Genomic DNA, 19,152 nt, shown 5'->3' on the forward strand with positions numbered 1-19,152 from the left:
AAGAAAGGCAAATCACAAAAGCAATAATGCTTTAGACTTGTAGATTACATTTGAAGTCTGCTAAAAATGCTGGATGAGTGACAGGAGTTTCTACACTTTCAGTGTGAAAGCAAGATTAAAATTTCTTTCTTATAGTAATTTTTCATTAAAATTGAAGATTTGATGTGTATTTTGTACAGTTTCTATTGAAACCAATTTTAATCTTTTAGCTGAAATTAATGAGAGCAGGTTTAGTGCAGACATTTTATGGGAGAGTGGGAGCTAAATGAAAAGTCCAAACCTTGCACTTGCAGTGGCAGCCTGGTCACTGTGGAGAGCTGCCATTTGAATCAATAAAGGCAGCTGAATTCAGAAATCAGTACAGTAAACAGCTGACTTAAACAATTGGGTTTATCTGTTTTAGCAACCTCTTTGGGGAAGAAAGTTTGCTAACTCCAGATCCTGATGTTCAGCAAGTCTTATTTTTAGGATCCCTAGACAGCATTCATCAGACAAACTGAGGTGTTACCCCCAGAATACACTTGTTTATCCTGTGTGACCTTTGAATTGTCTCAAGTGAACTTTATAGCTTTTTGCTGTGATCCCATTAAATGTTGCAGTGTCAGCTCAATTGGGGATGGAGGACCCCAGTGGAAAATCCAGGTGCTTGAGGAGGGTTTGGTAATTCAGTAGATGAATTTTTTCTTTCTAAATAGTGAAATCCTTCCTATGCACCATATTAGGTAAAAGAATGTGGATGTGATAACGCTTAAATTAGATTTCATGCACAGGTTTAAGCAACTTCTTCATTGTGTTCTGCTTCCTGCAAGAGTGCAAGTAAAATCCCAGTGTCTTGGATCAGGTATAATAATGATTTAATGCTTACTGTAATTCCCCCTTTAATTGTAGTTGGTTAATGACTGCTGACCTCACACTGGGATTGTTCCTCTTCTGCATTTCTTTCCTATGAATCTTCTTCTTTGTACTGTGAAAGTGGATCTGTAGTGTCTGGGTTTAATAATCCAAACAGATTTTTTTTCATCTGGACTCTTAGAGAAGGGACAGTCTGAAGGCTTTTAAAACCAACTATTAAATACTGTTTATTAATTTAAAAAAAAAAACCCAAACCTGTTTCCAAGCTGTTGTAAGAATGTGGGAAAGAGTCAGACATGGTGTTGCTTGCAAGGCCCTGCAGAACCAGCAAATGATGCCATTTCTCAGATGGCTGCAAACATCAGTGCTCTGGAAAGCAGCAGAAATCCACTGTGTGCATGTTGGAGGCTAAAAATTCCACCTGTTTTTTCAGATTGTTTCATTCATCTGTGGTTTAATGTGTTGAGATTGTCCCATGTTCTTGATAAAGTCAAGGTCTTGTTTCTAGGCCTGCTCTCCAGACAGAATCCCTGTGCACAGTGAATTCCTTAGGAATGCCTCAGAGCCTCCTGGATGAAGGAGCTGTGTCAGTTCCAGGATCCTGGCCTGTGTCTAGAGGCTGGGAAAGGATTGGTGCTGCTTCTTACCTGCTTTAACAGGCCCAAACCACCAGCCTCCTTTGCAGTTCAAGGTGCTGGAGAGGCAGCAGTGAGAGACAGGTTTTGCACAGCTCCTTCTCTTACATACCTGTGTCTGGAATGTGATGTTTGCTGCTGGGAAACCAGTGTATCCCAGGGAAGATGCCAAACTAGTGCTAGCTGGCAGGTAATTGGATACAGAGGTTTGAGTATATACCCTGATGACTTGGAAATCTGCTTTGTGTTTTGATGATAGGATGAGGGAAGAGAATTCCTTTACAATGAGAACACAGTTAAGGAGAGCAATAACATCATGGATAAATGGATTCTTTCTTTCACCCAGTCCCTCATCCAGTTCTTCAAAGCTGAAATGGCAGGTATGCATTTTTGCTCAGGGGGTCTGGGGGTGTTTCATGTTGGATTGCAGAACTTGCCTTTCCATACAGAGATTCCCAAATTCTGTGAGAGACTTTGATAAAAGGAAGGAAATCTTTAACCAGCTACCATCATCCATGGAATGCTTCTTTCATGGGTGTTAAGTCAGATTTTGCTATGCTTGTTCATGAGATTTCAAAAAGTGATGAGGCTTTTTTTGTCACAGCTAATCCTGTGAGCTCAGGGATGGAGCTTGTTGCTGTAACAACGTCTGCAGTGCTTGGAGCAATTAATAATTTTATAATAGTCACTGAAAGACAGCAGTGAAAAGGAAGCCAAATAGAATTTGGAGAAACTGTAAAAAAAAGGGATAAAATGGGCAGTGCTCAAGTCAGCTGAATAAAATAATTTTGATGGGTACACGAACACTGGCAATAAATTTTTCCCTGGTATAGTTCCATGGGGAGGGATTTTCTGGAATTATGCTGTGGGAGAGTGTGCAGCAGAGTGGATGGTATTAGGATAGCTGTAAAGGATACTGTCCAGGTTTTTTTCCTGCATGATGTCTTTTTCATCATCCCATACCTCTTTATGCCCACATTCCATTGGGACACTTAATTGCAAAGAGGGGATGCTGCAAGAACCCCCTGAGGTAGTTGATAAACTTGCAGAGCAAGTCACTGTGGGATTTGAAGAGGTTTTGGTGCATTTGAGGGCACTGGAAGCCCAGGTATTGGAAAGAAGGTGGCTTTGGCCATTGTCACTCCTGTTCATGAATAAACAAATAACCCCCCTAACACCTGTGGCCTTAAGTTGCCCTCAGAAGAATTTTAGCAGCCTTGGCCTTGGGAAGGAAGGTGCTAAGTGGGATGACAGGTAATAAGGGAATAGCTGAATGGCAGATGTGAGTTCAGCAGGACACAGGACAGTCCTGCACTGCCCTCCCTCTTGTTTCCCCTGACTGCTGTGATGGTCACTCTCACCAAGAGCAGGGCAGTTTAGCTGGCTGGGGGGGCTCAACCAGCTTGTTTGGTACCAGCAGAATGCACTGAGCTCATCTAAGAACATTTCATTAAAGGAAGAAGGAATCCTCAAGCTTCCCAGCCTAGCAATATGATAAAAGCTGGCTCTGATTGATGAAAATGTGGCTTCTTCCTGCAAGTTGTTGTCCTTGAAATTCGATGGTGGTTTGTGTTGAGCTTCATGTGTTGCTGAACAAAAATAAGCAGAGCCTGTGCAAGTTTATGTGCTGCTTGTGAAGAGGAAAATAACTCTGAGGGACGGCAGAAAATTCATTTGTGAGTTTGTGAACCTGGGATCTTGGATCAGTGCATGGTTTAAACAGAAATATTTGTAGGAAGGTGAATGTGGGGGTAGAAACTTGAATTTTCTGCTCTGGATTTGTGAGAGGAAGATGAAGCTGACAAAAAGGGATGTGTCAGTGACCATCTTTATAATGTAAGAAGACCCTCCCAAGCAGGAGAAAAGAGTTTCTGCTGGAAAATGACAATGCCAAGACTTCCAAGGCAGTAGTGTTGGTAGGAAATGCTGTTGTCTTGTGTTAGATGAAGATAACATCATGTGCTCAGCAAAAGAGTGGCAGTCTCATGTGGAAGGGATTAATGAACAGAATTTTTCAATTTATTTTTCTGCATAAACTCTGGATTCAGTCAGGCAGATCTTAATGAGATGAAGTGAATTTGTGTACTGTGACATGATACTCTAATCTCTTTTGCAAACCTATTTTGGGATTTTTTTTTTTTTAATATTTTCTACTTTGTATCACTTCAAGTAGGAAGAATGTTAGGGAGAGACAAGGGAAGATTATAATGGTGACTGATAATGTCAAATGTTCAATAAAGGAGATAAATAAAAATATCAATTCCTGTAGCTGGAGGTCATGGGGTGTAAGAACACACAGGTTGGAACCTGGCAGTGCTGAGGAGACCCCAGTGACCAGGGAAATGCTGCAGCTGGGCTCTGCTTCTTCCATTTCATCCAGTGTCTGAGAGTGGAGCTGAATTTTACACCCAGCTCCTGCCTCTGGAAAAATCCTTCCATTAAGTCCAACTTAATTCTGTCCCAGTTTCTGCTGGCACTTGGAGAGGTGGCAGTGTCAGCGCAGCTGGGGTCAGTGTGGCATTGACCTCCCCTGCATGGGCTGAGGGGCAGGGAAGGGGCTCAGCCTGGGCCCCCTCCAGCTCTGGGGTGCTTGGGAGAGCCTGGAGAAACTCCAGAGAGGGGGAAGAGCTCTCTGCTGGTCCTGCATGGGAGGGCTTTGCCTTCCAGGAGTGTGTGCAGCTGGAGAAGAGGAGGCCCAGCCCCATCCCCAATATTCCTGGAAAATGGCACAAGTTACATTGTGGTGAAACCTGATGTGTTTCAGGGGTGTTAAAATTCTGTATCAAAAATCAATAAGCCTTATTAGGCTTTTATTTCCTACTAAAGTGCCCAATACAAGCACTTATTTTAGTACAACATCTTTTCTCCTGATGACTGAAATGAAAAGAAGTGTGTAGTGTCCCCATGTACATCCATGGCTCTTTCCTGAGTCACAAAAAGCAGATTTCACAATTTGGTCACAGCTGTTGAGAACAGAAATGCATTTTTCCAGGCTAATACTGTATTTTGTTAAAGATGCACTGTCTCTGAAGGGTGGGGTTTTTGATTATTTAAAATTTTGTTTATGACAGGTCTCCTAACTAAATAATGCATAGCTAGAGGAAAGGTTAGGGTTTTTTAGAAGTACAAATTCCCCCATAAATAATGTCTTCCCCACCATGGTGTGAATCTTCTGGGCATTTCCTTTTTTGGTTTAAATCCCCATTCTCTGCCTTTAAAAACACTTCTGCTCTACAAAACACAGTGGAAAGTGTGGTGGAGCTTTTAAAGCCAAGATCCATTTTACTCAGTAGCTGCTTGATTAATGAAACTGCTTCAGAATGGAGCTCAGGAAGCTCTTGGCTTTTAGAGAAGTTAAATACAAGGTTTTGCTTAGAAAATTGAGTCCTGTGTGAGGTCTGTCCCCCTTATCCCCCAGTTTTCTCAGGAACAGCTGAAATTTGTTTCCCTGTTGTGTAGTGATGTTGGGGATGACCTTGCTGCTGGCAGCTTTCCATGATTTCAGTTACACAGAACTTGAAAATGCAGCTCTGTTTATCTCTTACCTCATCAGCCTTGCTGCTACTTCACATTTACTGTTACTTAGAAAAATAGTGGAAAGCTGTAATTAATTCAGGGAGACTTGGTTGAAGTAGGTGTCTCATTTTAAATCAAAAGGAGGAAGTGTTGGCAGTAATTAAGAAAATTTTATTTTCTGGTTCTGCAATAATTTCTGTTCAACTTGCAGTGCCTTGGCTGTGTTTGCAGCATGTGCAAAGGGAGGATTTGCCCAATCTCCTGCCATTAATAGTCTCTTATCCACTATCCTCTTTACCAGTCAGATAAAAGCATAAGGCTCCCATAATGTCTGTTTGTGTGGGATTAGGGAAGCAGTTTGGGAGGGGGGAAGGTGTTTGTCTTGAGCATGAGAGCAATGCTGTGATATTCAAAATGCAGCTGTAAAGTGATCAATATTTAGTCACTTTTTGGAGCTTTCTGCTGTGTTTAACACCAGGACTGTAAAGGATGGTGTGGTTTGTAAGTGAGGAGCTGGCAGAGGGCAGATTTGACCTGCAGGCCCCATTTTCCCTTGCAGCTTACAGGCTGTACACGGTGGTGCCCCGGCTGGTGAAGTTTGTGGATGTTCTGACCAACTGGTACGTCAGGATGAACCGCAGGAGGCTCAAGGTAGGCATCAGCTGCTGCACTCCTGTCCTGGCAGCAGAGCCCTGGCAGCCCCTGGCCATGGCATTCATGGCAGCTCCACACAAGATCTTGGCTTGAAATGCTGAGAGTGGCACAAAAATTCACTGTTCTCTCTGCTTTGTGGGCAAAACCAACCAAAATGCCCAATAATTCTGTTGCACTTGTGTGGAGGTGTTCACAGGGGTCCCAGGATGAGGGAAGAGGTGAGAATCTTGACTCCATGTTCAGAAGGCTGATTTATTATTTTATTATATATATTATATTAAACTATACTAAAAGAATAGAGAAAGGATTTCATCAGGAGGCTAGCAAGGAATGGAATGATAATAAAATCTTGTGACTGACCTGAGAGTCTGAGACAGCTGGACTGGGATTGGCCATTAATTAAAAGCAACCACATGAGACCAATCAAAGATTCACCTGTTGCATTCCACAGCAGCAGATAATCATTGTTTGCATTTCATTTCTGAGGCCTCTCAGCTTCTCAGGAGAAAAAATCCTGGTGAAAGGATTTTTCATAAAATATGTCTGTGACACACTTGCTCAGTGGAATCAACCAAAGTTAATACAGTTTGGAAAACAAGTGTATTGTAGTAAGATAGGAATCTTTTGAAGCTTATTGAAGAGCATTTCCTGATCCTAAAATCACTATTTGTCTTGGTGAATTCTTCATTTAGGGCGAGAATGGGACTGAGGACTGCATTATGGCCTTGGAAACTCTGTTTAGTGTCTTATTCTCCATGTGCAGACTCATGGTAAGGGAATCACAGCCCACCCTCAATAATACTTTAAAGCAGTTAATATAGAAGCATCTTTGTAGCACAGTTCATTTTCCATCTTACCCTTTTCTTTGCTTATCTGCCCCATGGTTGTAAAAAGAAGGCCTGTATCACCTAATTGATAAGGACACATTATAATTTCTTCCCTGATGCCCAGAAATAACATTGAAATACCATCAGGCAGGAGGTAAATAAGGAGTCTGAATTCCATTATTTATTTCTGTCTGCATTTTGAGTAACATCCCAGTTGCAGACACTGTGTAAGCATTGTTTTGGCTGAACTGCCCTTATGTAATTCATGGTATTACTGATTCATAATGTCCAAGCAATAAAGGAAAGCTGGTGATTGAATGCAACATTACAGGCACCATATACTCCATTTATCACTGAGCTGATGTACCAGAATCTGAAAACCCTCATTGATCCAGCCTCGGTCCAGGAGAAGAACACTGAGAGCATTCACTACCTCATGCTCCCCCAAGTCAGGTAAGAGGCAGCTCTTAGGTGGCAGAATTGGAGTTTGGTTGTTTGTTAGGGGATTTTTGTTCATTTTTGGGGTTTATGGGTTAGGTGCTTTTTTTTTTTTTTTTTTTGATTTCACAGAACAGTGCTCCCTCACTTGTGTTTAAAACTGCATAACAAGAAACCAAACTGCTTTAATAATGTAAATATTCCTTTGTCTCTGAAAAAACTTTTGGATGCTAGTGAACATGTTCTTTTCTCTGGGCACAGAGAAAAGATGTTTATATTTTTTGATTGAGATCCGATCAATTTTAGTCTCTTTGCTGTAGGAGAACATTTTGCTTGCAGTACACTTCACACTCCACCCTCAATTTTAGCGAGAATTTTCCCTCTGTATTTGGGCAGTAGATTTGTGTTAGCTTAAAGGACTGGAGATAGGAAGGAAAGCAATTAGGAGGAATGCATGTTCCCAATTCATAAGATTTTCTTATGGTGGGCAGGAATATCCTTTTTACCTCCTCAAACTGTGTGTTGGCTCAAGCTGTAGTGCCTAACTGTGAAAGGCCCTGAAGGATCAGAGAGATCACTGCTATTGCCGTGGATTTAGTTCCTGCAGCACTCTCTGCTCTGGGTACCTGAAAACAGGAGAAAAAGCTTCCCTTCAGCATTGCAGCTCAGTGTGAAAACCCTCAAGGACAGGGGACCTGACCTTGATACTTCACAGTTTAAAAATTTAAGCCTTCTCTAATGGTGTGTCTTTTTATGGCTGCTGCATGCTTTGAGGAGGGTGTATGGTCTTTGTGAGAGCTTTAATAGTGAGAGTTACTGCAACAGGGAGCTGGAGATTGACATGATGATGGTGCTGATTTTCTGTTCCCTGGGCAAGTGCTGTGAAGAATATGTAATCAAGGAGTGCCACCCTCATCAGGGAGCTGCCAGGATTAGGTCTGGGCTCCTGTGGAAGGGAGTCAGGGAAGGATGGGGAGCTGTTTGCAGGGACTCAGTTCAGGCATGGGTGTAGCACAGGCATTTAAAAGTGGCTTAGTCACTCTTCACTGCAGTTGGTGCTGACTTGCTGCTGCATCGTGCAAATGTGGGATGTGTTTGAGGCTTGCACCACTTTTCTCTGTATTGCATTTTGTTTGAGTTTTTGTCTGTTACTAGTTTGTGGAATTTATTGGATCCCCTGTGTATCAGTTGTTCCCTTGTCCCTTAGAAAAAAGCCTTTTCAAATCCAGAGTATTGTTGGAGTTTCACTTGGAGTTGCAAAGCACATCACTGCATTTACTTTGAAAGTTTTCTGATACAGCACAAGGACAATATTGTCAATTAATAGGAAGAGAGAATTTTGGATGCATTTACAGAAATTTACTTTACCAGTATGGGGAGTGCAGATAAAGCTGAAGGACTTGGCCACTTTCACAGCTGAGCTTGACTCAACACCTGTGTTGAACCCCACTGAGGTTGTGCTTGGTTGCTCAGTGAACAGATGGGTTGCACTAAATTTTGTGGATTTGCTTTAGTCTTTGAAAAATACTCTCATGTTGTGGCTCTGCAATCTTGTTCAGTGATATTGAAATAGTGTCACATAATCCTGTATGAAGCTTTCTGGGAGCAAAATATTCCATCTTGTAATTTCCACATTTCCCAGTTGTTGGAGGATCATCCTCAGGGACTGGCTTTTGGAAGAACAAAAGCTTCAAAAGAGGTAGAACCAACTCAAAGTCTTAATACTGCAATGGGCATATTTCAGTTATAAGTTTTGCTTCACCAGCTCTGTTTTTCTGGCCAGTCCTTATTGGAGTTGTGGTTTTCATCCCAGTACTTCTGCTCCCTAGATTACAGCAACTGTCTGTGTTCATTTAATTTTATTCATTTCTGTCTTTTTAACCAATACCTCTGCTCTTGCTTTGATACCTGAGTGGTTTTAAAGGAGCTGCCCAATTAGTGCATCTACTCAACAAATCAGGAGAAACACATTTTCAGAACATTTCACTGCTTGTACATTTGAAACAAGATGTAAATGTCAATTGCCTCAAAAAAAAAAAAAAAAGGAAAAAAAGGCCAAAAAATTCAACCCCAATTCTCTCTCCACCCCACCCCCAAAAAAAACCCTGAATCCTGCCTAGCCTCAAAATGGAAGGGTATTGAAATCATTGAGCCCAGAAAGATGTTAAAACTCTGAAACATCAAGCTCAAATATCTGCAGCTTCTGGAAAAGAGGATAAATTGAGATCCAGTGAATTGTTGTTATAGGGAATTCATTGTTGCTATAAGTACCCTATTTATAATATCTTTACCCTATTTATAATATCTTTCTGCATCTTCTTATGATATTATTAATGTAAATTGTATTTTTTATTGGCTATTACCAGAGCAGGTTGTATGACTCAATCCTCTGCACCTTGTGAGAGGTGCTAACAAAAGATGTAAAAATAGCTCTGCTATTTGTTTTCAGCAAGTTATTTCCTCCTCATCTTCTCCACAAAGAGAGAGGAAAAGCCTGTTTGTTCCTTTTTCAGATTGCCCCAACCAGGGCATAATTGGGTCTGTTGCAGGAAATGTCAGAGAAGGGGGTAAAATGTTTTCCATCTGCTCAAAGAGATGTGATGAAAATGCAGCAATTATAATGTTTCCTTTCTAATCTAGGGAGGATCTCATCGACAAAAAAATTGAAAGTGCCGTTTCTTGTTTGCAGTCTGTGATTGAGCTGGGACGAGTGATCAGAGACAGAAAAACCATCCCAGTCAAGGTTAGAACTCCTCACATCTCCTCTCATACCTTGGGAATGTGCAGCAGCTTTGTAACTTTGGGATGAACCTGGGAAACTGAATAGTTAAGTTTCTGTTTTGTTTTTTTTTTCGTTTTTTTTTCCCCCAGTATCCTTTGAAAGAAGTGGTAGTTATCCACCAGGATCCAGAGGCTCTGGAAAACATCAGGTCTTTAGAGAAGTATGTACTCGAGGTAAGAACATCATGTTGAAGGGGATTGTGTCTGTTGGTTCCCTGCACAGCCTCCTCTGCTGACCATATTAACAGCTCCCAGGTGAAATGAATTTCCAGCAGAGCTGTAATAAAGGGGTGTCAGTGGGTCACGTGCCAAAGGCAGTTCAGTGTTGAGAAATACTTAATCCTACAAACTGACCCCACTGGACTGAGAGGCTGCTAGAATCTGACCTGTTTGCATTTTCTAAAGCCATGAAATCCATCTTCAAGGATCTGTGACACAATTCTTGTTCTGTTCCCACTGAGCACTGGCAGTACAGGATTTGAGGGGGTTTTCTCTTGTGCAAATGGTGTGGCCATTTCTGTGCTTGTTCATTATCCTGTGCCTGTTCTTGGCAGCTTAAGGATCCTTTCTTCCCTTCAGTGAAGCATCTGTACCAGCACTTCTGCCTAAAATATGTCATCCTGTTGTGGTTGAGGTTGCCATTGTCAAGGGCAGCTCTTTCACCTTGACAAATAGAACAAAAATGTGCATCTTCCCAAAGAGGATCGGCTCACCTCACTTGTCTTGGTGAGAGCAGCCATGTCAGTCAGAGAATTCAGGAGATGAGGGACTCTGAAACTTGTGGTACATATAATTCCAGCAACATGAGCTTTCCCCAAGCCTAAATACACATCTATGAAAAATTCTTCTGGGGGAATGAGCCTTGGCTCAGGAAGTCACAGCTCAGTGCACAGGACCTCTACATCAGTGCTGTATGCTGCTTGCTTTTAGTTACTGTGGGACTTAAATGCCTAAGAATTATTCACTAGAGGAATTTTATATTAAAAAATAGTAATTGATTTGCAAGTGGGACTGTAAAGCTTTTCTGTCATGTTAACTTATTGATTATTGCTCTTAGACTTGGCAGTTATGATCCCTCGCTTCACAATTGCTGTTATTATTAATTATAATAATTTCAATATCTGAGTCTCTTCAACAGCAGAATTCTGTGAAATTTAGGCTAATGTCCGTCTCATTTTTTGGATCTGAAAAATGGATTTTAAATTCTAGAGAATCCAGTTTTAAGGGAATTGAGGTTGGCTTCCTCAAATTACTTCCAAAAGAGTGGTTGCTAGAATTTGTTGTCAGCTTCTACAGCTAATGAAAGGTAACAAAAGAAGCTAACAATTTTTAATTTATTACATAATTGGATTGTACATTAGTAGGTTTTGATTTGCATTCCTTTGCTACTGCAGACAAAAGTGTCTCTTCTGGAGAGATGAGCTAAAACAAACTCAGATGCCTTTGTGGAAGCACAAACACAAAGTGCTGTCTATTGTCCTGGTTTTATTATGTGTCTTAAAATTCAACAAGCTGCTGCTGGAGCTTGGTGTGTGTTTTATTGTACTGCATGGCAATCAATCCTGTTGTTTACTGGATGGTGCAGAGCTAAAGAGGTCAGTGATTACAGGCAGGCTGGGCAGCATTGCTTGGGCTGCATTTGCAGCTTTGTTCATCAACCTCCTGCCTATTCAGAGCTTTAGTACCTTCAATGATTGCCAGGAGTAAATTTGCAGATGCCAGAGGTAATGGGTAAGGAGAATTACACCATTTAATTTCGTGTAGTTGCTGACAAAAGAGTGGGAAAAATATACTTGTCAATTCTTCAGAAATATCATTCATTGCTTTTTCAGAAAGAGCTGTAGTCTTTGATCTGCAGTGCTCCTCTCTCATCTTCAGAACGCAGCAAGTCATTTAAATAAATGGATTTTAATATTAGAACTTGCCAGATTATAGAGTTGTCATGCAAAAATAGCCAAGCTCGTGAAATGAAATAAACCCAGAAGGCTTTTAGCAACTGGACACAGTTGCATTTTATTCATTTCTATTTGAGGCCTTTTACAAGCCTGGGTCAGGACTTTTCTTCCCAGCTGCTTCCAGGGAAGGGTTTTCTCTGTGTAAAACAGCCAGAATCTTGTTTCCATCCAACCTTTGTATTTCCTCCAACCCCCAGCCCTGTGTAGGGCTGCTGTAAAACAGAAAATTGACTTCTCCATCAAACCCAGGGACTGAGCCTGTGACAGGGCTGAATTATCTGACAGGAGCTGTGGCTGGGGGGCCCAGCAGTTTTTCATTTTTCACACTATTACATAATGAGGACTTATTTTCCTTTTTAGGCTGCCTGCTTAGAGAGGCCAGCCCAGCTGAAGCACAGCATTTCTGACATTTCTGTCTCTGTTCTGAGGACTGGGCATTGCTGGGGCACATGGCACCAGCTGAAGGCTCTTGTGTGTTCAGGCATTCCATGTGCAGCTCTTCAGCTGGTCATGGGAAGGGCTGGTTGCCTCAGTATGTCCCCAGGAGACTTGAAAGATGTGTTAAGGAGCTAATTTTAAGCAATTAGGAAGATAAAATTAAGAATTATTTTAAGTCAAAGCTCTGAGACTGATGTAAACAGACCTGAGATAGAGATTTGCCTGTTTTTCTAAGACTCTTTCTGGGTTTTTAAATGGATAATGTGTACGAAAGAATAATTTCCTAATCTAATTAGTACAGAAAACTTGTCCTGATGGAGTTGGCTTCTCTGATTTATCTAATCAGGCCCAAAGTAATTTTTCAATTTGTGCTATTTTTTGGATTATTATTTCTTTTCCCCCACGAGGTTGTCATTTACAACTCGTGGGCTCATTTCCAGCAGCACCCCATTGAAACTGAATTTCTGAAGTGCATAATTTTCATTAGATTTCCTAGAAGATGTATTAAATAAAATTAGATTCAGTTGTGTTCTTGGCTCCTCATGTCAGCAGGACTTCCTAGGGAATTAGGCTGCAGCTCAGAGGTTGTATTTAAACATTATTTCTCAATCCAGACGTTTGGCTACTTGCTAGTCCTGTCATGCTGATGCTGCCATTTACTTCTGCTTCCTAAAAGCCTTGCTGGTTTGCCAGGTGCACCTGGTGGTGCTGTAGGATGGTGATGGGAGCTCTCACCACCATCCAGTGGGCATTAAACACCAAATGCTCCAAGTACTGGGCAGCCTGGCAGACAGAACCTGCTGGATTGCAGTGAAATGTACGTGCAGGTCTGTGCCTCGTGTTTTCCAACCCCAGCCATATTCTCTCCGAAGAGTTCCAGCCTTGGTCTTTCTCCATACGAAAACAACGTTGTTCCTCTCTGTCAGTTGTGTAAAACTTCCCACAGCACCGCTATGTTCCCTTCAGATATGGGAACAAAATCTGCATGTGCAACTCAGAAAAATGGGCACACGCCTTCCTGCAGTGTCTGGGGCCCCTCCTAAAGTCCCTGCAGGTTTTATAAAGCTGTTTTGGCTGCAGGACACAGCCAGAAGCTTTTCTGAGCTGGGTGGTTTTCTGTGCAGTGAGGAGCTGGAATGAGCAGGTAAGGAGGAGACAAAATGAGGCCATTTTGTACAACCTCAGCCATGAAATGGCTGGCAATGATTTCCTGTGTGTTCTGAAAGGACTGTTCCAGCAGAGTTTCCTCTGCTGAGCTCTGCCAGGCCACTGCCCACAGAGGGAATGGGTTTAGCTGCTTGGGCAGTTGTGAGGGGGAAATCAAAAGGGCTGATTCGAGGCGGGAGCTGCCTGTTAATAACAGAACACCCTGGAGGCTGAGGGTGGGGACGGGCTCTGCTGCCGAGGGTGGGCTCAGGGTTGGGTTTGTTGGCTCTCCCAGCGACTCACTCCATCGACACAACCCTGTACAAACCTTGCACCTTGACCCCTGCAGCTTCCCCGGAGCTGAGCCGTGTGCTGTGTGTCCCTGCAGGAGCTGAACGTGCGGGCGCTGACGCTGTCCGCGGACAAGGCCCGCTATGGCGTGCGGCTGCGGGCCGAGCCCGAGCACACCGTGCTGGGCCGCCGCCTCAAGGGCGCCTTCAAGCCCCTCATGGCTGCCATCAAGGAGCTCAGCAGCGAGCAGCTGGAGAGGTTCCAGGAGACAGGTCTGTAGTGGGGCAGACCCCTCAGGGATGGTGGGGTATCCTTCTGGGGGCTTACAGAATCACAGGATGATGAGGTTGGAAGAGACCTCTAGGATCATCGAGTCCAACCTGTGCCCTAACCCCTCATCTAGACTGTAGCACCAGGTGCCAGGTCCGGTCCTTTTTTAAACACATCCAGAGACAGTGATTCTGCCATCTCCCTGGGAAGAGCATTCCAGTACTTTATTATTCTTTTGGTGAAAATTTTTTTCCTAATATCCAACCTATATCTTCCCTGATGTAGCTTGAGGCTGTGTGCTCTGGTTGTGTCAGTGCTGCCTGGAGAAAGAGCCCAACCCCAGCTGAGCACAGGCACCTTTCAGGAGTTGTAGAGTGATAAGGTCACCCCTGAGTCTCCTTTTCTCCAGGCTGAGCACCCCCAGCTCCCTCAGTGGCTCCTCACAGGGTTTGTGTTCCCAGCCCCTCTCCAGCCTTGTTGCCTTCTCTGGATGTGTTGGAGTGTCCCAAGGTCCTTCCCAACCTGAGGGGCCAGAACTGGGCACAGCAGTCAAGGTGTGACCCCACCTGTGCTGAGTACAGGGGAAGGATGACCTCCCTGCTCCTGCTGGCCACACCATTCCTAATGCAGGCTAGGATGCCCTTGGCTTAAGGGAGCTTAAGGCCTGCTTCCCTCTTGTTATCCCTCTTCAGCTGTTACCAGGAGGAAAATTGCATTTATTATTTCTGGTTTTTTGGTGGGTTTTTTTTTTATTATTAAGAAAAGTTTAGAAATGGTCAGGGACACTGATTTTAAACTGTTCTCCTGTTAAACTGTTCCTTTCTGTCAGAGGAGGTTTAGGGTTGATAGTAGGAAAAAGTTCTTCCCCAGAGGGTGCTGGGCACTGCCCAGGCTCCTCAGGGAATGGTCACAGCCCTGAGGCTGCCAGAGCTTCCAGAGAGTTTGGGCAGCACTGCCAGGGATGCACAGGGTGGGATTGCTGGGGTGTCTGTGCAGGATTTGGATCCAGTAATCCCTGTGAGTTTCTTCCAGCTCAGGATGTTCTCTGATTTTAAGTGCTACTGTAAAGCCAAGATGAAGCAGAGAATAAGCTTTCTGTGAGACTGAATCAGATTGGAATTGAGTATTTGTGCAGCAGCTTTTATTCTAATTTGATTCCAGAGCTACAAGTGGGTGTGAATTTTGCAGCTATATCTGTTTAGCAAACTGCTTAAATGGAAGTTTGGAGTTGGTGGAGTATACAGGTTATTTTTAAGTTTTATTCCATTCAGATGGTTCCACACAAGCAGTTGCTGAAGTGCCTGTGTTTTAGTGAGCTCTGCTGCCTGGAGAAGTGCTTCTGTGAAAAATGGAAATGTGGGATAATTCACTGCTGCTTACTAGTGCTTAACTGCTGTTTGACTGCATTGCAAATACATACATTGCACGTGTTTGAAGGCTGATACTTGGTTAAAGCTCTCTGAATTTAAAACTGGGGGTTTTACTTGGATGGTAAGAGATGCTCTCCATCTGCCAACCCTGCAGGCAGCATTGTTGTGGAAGGACATGAACTCCATGGGGAAGATCTGCGTCTCATGTACCAGATGACAGAGGGATCTGCCCAGTTCGAGGCACACTCCGATGCTCAGGTATGTTATTGGCTATTTCCTCTCTTTCTTTTTTTGATTAAGGGAAGAGTTCCTCAGGAACCAGTAGGAAAATGGTGAGGTAAAAGCTGTCTTGGGTTTGTTAGTTCAGGTAGTTCAGCACATTCCAGGAGTGTGTGAATCCTGGAGTTGTTCAACGCTCTCTCCTCCATTATATTTTGTATGTGAGGAGCTCTCTCAAGGCATCCTGATCTCCTGACAGTGCTACTTCCACCTTGTTTCCAGTTTGTCACCCGTTCATCAATGTTTTGTGCACTTGCTCAGGTTTTGGTGCTGCTGGATGTGACCCCAGACCAGTCCATGGTGGATGAAGGCGTGGCCCGGGAAGTGATCAATCGCATCCAGAAGCTCCGCAAGAAGGTGAGCAAGTCAGCAGGGTGGGACAAGGCACTTCCATTCCCTTTCCAACAGTCTGGGCAATATGCAGAGGCTGCATTTTTAATTAAACATGAAGCCCTGTATTGTGTACTCCTCATGTATGGCTTTCTGATTGGATTCCCTTGCAAGAGCTCTAAATGATGTGTAGAGGAAATTTTCATGAGACATGTTATTTTGGAAAAGATCAGTGCAGTTATGGCTGCATAAATCATAGACTCATAGAAAAGTCTGGGTTGGAAAGGAGCTTTCTTCAGCATAAGACTGAAAAATTATAAATTCTACCAAAACAGATATTCTTTACATTATGTATATTTAAAAAAAGCTCTGTGTAGATTTTACATATATATATATATATATATATATATATATATATATATGTATACACACACATATACACACATATACATACCTGTGTAGTATTTTTAAATATATATATAATCTACACCTATGTAGATTTATATATTTTAATGTTTTCTACCTGTATAAAACTTGAGGATTTATTTCTGTATAAAATATAACCAGGAAGGATTGTGGCCATGAAAACTCTCACATGTGTTACTGGATTTAAATTCAGTTCTATAATGACAAAACCATAATTTATTTTCACTATAATGAATATCAATATACTTAATCTTGCCTAAACTGCCATGTTTTAAGTTCCCTGGTGTTTTTGTAGAAGGATTGTTTTCTTCTAAGTCTTTTGTGGAAGCTTTTAACAACTACTTGATAAATACTTTTTTAACTTGACAAGTATTGCTGTCTTGGTGTGTGGTTTTGCTGTCAGTAATGGTGTCTGTGTGTCCTGCAGAGGAACCTGGTCCCCACAGATGAGATCACAGTGTACTACAGAGCCCTGCCAGAGGGGGAATACCTGGACACTGTCATCCAGCAGCATGCTGAGTTCATTTTTGCCACAATAAAGGCAGACCTGAAGCCTTACCCAGTGCCTACCTCAAGGGAAGTTCTCATCCAGGAAACAACCCAAGTAAGGAGGAAAAGCACTGCTTGCATGGTTCATCTTACTTGCTTTTAACCCAACAAGCTGCTCCAGTAAAGAATAATGGTGTCAATATTTATTTGTGGGTTAGAGCAGATATTGTTTTCTATTTATAACTTTCTGTATTCATCTTTCTTGGTTTATAAAAGAAAGGAGTTGGGTTCTGTATGCGTGGTGATTTTGAAAATCAAGCTGCTTGGATACCAAAGTAAACAGCTGAGGCAGTTGTTTGTCTGAACTTAATACACAGTTATTTGTACTTGGATTAGTGTGTTGTTTGAACAGCCAAAATGTTGTTGCTCTGATTTTCTTAGATTAATGGTCTTTTGTACTAGAACTACTCCTTCGAGACTAAATTTGGCTTAAGCCCAACCTGTTTAATATTTAAGTATGTTTCTTCCTCTGCCCTGTGTTGCTGAAGTTTTCTGTTATAAAAGTGTAGTTTCATATTTCAAATCAGCAGCAATTTCTGTTGTTTTCTTTGATTGTTGCTTCTGACATATTTGATGATAGTTTTGCCATGGTTTTACTGAAACTTACTCTATTCAAAAGACATTCCTAGCAGAACTGTGAATTAACTGTTCTTCAATATAAATGTCCTGCTGGACCACAAAGATTAATTCACACAAGAGTGTAGGATCCATCAGACTTGAAATTTGATTTACAGAATGGCTGGGAAGGCAGGGAATAGCTGAAAGGAAAGGGCACATTTCATCTGTCTTAATAGTGTGTGTAAAGGAAATGTTTTATAGTTATTAATGGCACTTCTGAAGTTGTAGATTTGAAGCAAAGCCCTGTTTGGCCTTTTTCAAAACTACCAGTTTCATCTAGTGACAGACAGGGGGAAAACACTGAGTAAATACTGTGGCTGAGAAATCACTGAAAATCTTAAAGTTTCTTCTAAATACTTATTTGAGATTTCTGATGGACAACATCAAATCTGAACTGGAATGTAAAAGCAGCTGGAAATACAGTGCTGGGAATCACCTTTGTGATTGCCTGCCTCAAACCACCTGGACCTGAGCTTTAGTGCTGGTCACTGTTGCTTTCCATGAAAACTTTAATGCCTGTGCAAGTATGGATCTCCCCCTCACTTCTCTTGCTCTCACCTAAATCTAATTTAGTATATTTTAGTGAAGAAAGCCATTGTGGAAAGGTTACTGTATTGGTTTAGTCATAAATAATGCTCTGTGTGTGGACATGAAATCCTCCCCTGACAGCAGGCACCTGACCTGGTTTTTATGGATAGAACTGATGGCTGTCATCTGGATGTCAGCAAAAACCAGGCAGTCCTTTCAGTTGTGTAGATGATGAGCTAGTGTGTGACCCTGGGAGAGGTTTGTAGGTCAGGCCATGCATTTGCACAAATGTTGAATTTCAGACAGAGAAAATCTACTAAACTAAATGGCCCTGTTCTGCCAGCCAGTTCTGTGGGGTGTTGATAGCTCAGTTTAGAGAAATTCAGTTGTCTCATTGTGGGCATCCAGCTGAGAGGGCCTCCTGCCACCTTGAAACCTTGGCAGGGAGAATGTTTCAGACACAACCATGGGCAGGGAATTGGGCTTGTTGTTCTCTCTGAGGAGAGAAGGCTCCAGGGAGAGCTCAGAGCCCTTTGCAGGGCCTAAAGGGGCTCCAGGAGAGTTGGAGAGGGACTGGGGACAAGGGACGAAGTGACAGGACACAGGGAATGGCTCCCACTGCCAGAGGGCAGGGATGGATGGGAGATTGGGAAGGAATTGTTCCCTGTGAGGGTGGGGAGGCCCTGACACAGGTTCCCAGAGAAGGTGAGGCTGCCCCTGGATCCCTGGCAGGGTCCAAGGCCAGTTTGGATGGAGCTTGGAGCAGCCTGGGACAGTGGGAGGTGTCCCTGCCCATGGCAGGAAGAGTGGGATGAGATGGTCACCAAGGTAAAGCCCCTTCCAACCAAGCCTCCCTAGGATCCTACAAAATGCTGCCAGTCCTGAGTGCTGAGGCAATGCAGTCTCTGTGTGGGAAATGGAGGCACAGGAGAACAGAACTAATGCACTTGTTCATTATTATTTTGTTATAGGATCACAGAATGGGTTGGGTTTGGGAGGGTTTGGGTTGAAGATCATGTAGTTCCAGCCCTACCATGGACAGGGATAGTCACCCCAGAGAACTCCTTGTGGAGGAGCTCTGTGCCTGCTGCAGCCTTTTCTGTGCCTCTGAAGTGTTTGTCACACACTTAGACTTCAGAATAAATGCTGCAGAGGGAAACAGATGACTGAGATTCCAGTGCAGCTGTCAAGTGCTCCTTGGGAGTTTCTGTTGCTGAGCCTGCAGAGATGGATTGCTTAGGGCAGGTGC

The 19,152-nt window shown here is 42.9% G+C and overlaps 1 protein-coding gene across 6 annotated transcripts in view; it reads left to right on the forward strand.

Annotated features, from left to right (window-relative positions):
* IARS1 (isoleucyl-tRNA synthetase 1) overlaps positions 1-19,152 on the forward strand; it is a 94,560-nt gene that overhangs the window by 62,840 nt on the left and 12,568 nt on the right. For all 6 annotated transcript variants that reach the window (XM_018914943.3, XM_018914946.3, XM_018914942.3 and 3 more), the window contains 10 exons: positions 1,747-1,867; positions 5,563-5,654; positions 6,350-6,427; positions 6,816-6,937; positions 9,563-9,665; positions 9,794-9,877; positions 13,631-13,805; positions 15,328-15,431; positions 15,714-15,809; positions 16,636-16,812. In XM_018914943.3, the coding sequence (XP_018770488.1) occupies positions 1,747-1,867; positions 5,563-5,654; positions 6,350-6,427; positions 6,816-6,937; positions 9,563-9,665; positions 9,794-9,877; positions 13,631-13,805; positions 15,328-15,431; positions 15,714-15,809; positions 16,636-16,812 (1,152 nt within the window). The remainder of the gene's footprint in view (positions 1-1,746; positions 1,868-5,562; positions 5,655-6,349; positions 6,428-6,815; positions 6,938-9,562; positions 9,666-9,793; positions 9,878-13,630; positions 13,806-15,327; positions 15,432-15,713; positions 15,810-16,635; positions 16,813-19,152) is intronic.

Source organism: Serinus canaria, chromosome 12, assembly GCF_022539315.1.
Source record: "Serinus canaria isolate serCan28SL12 chromosome 12, serCan2020, whole genome shotgun sequence".
Classification (NCBI taxonomy): Eukaryota; Metazoa; Chordata; class Aves; order Passeriformes; family Fringillidae; genus Serinus; species Serinus canaria.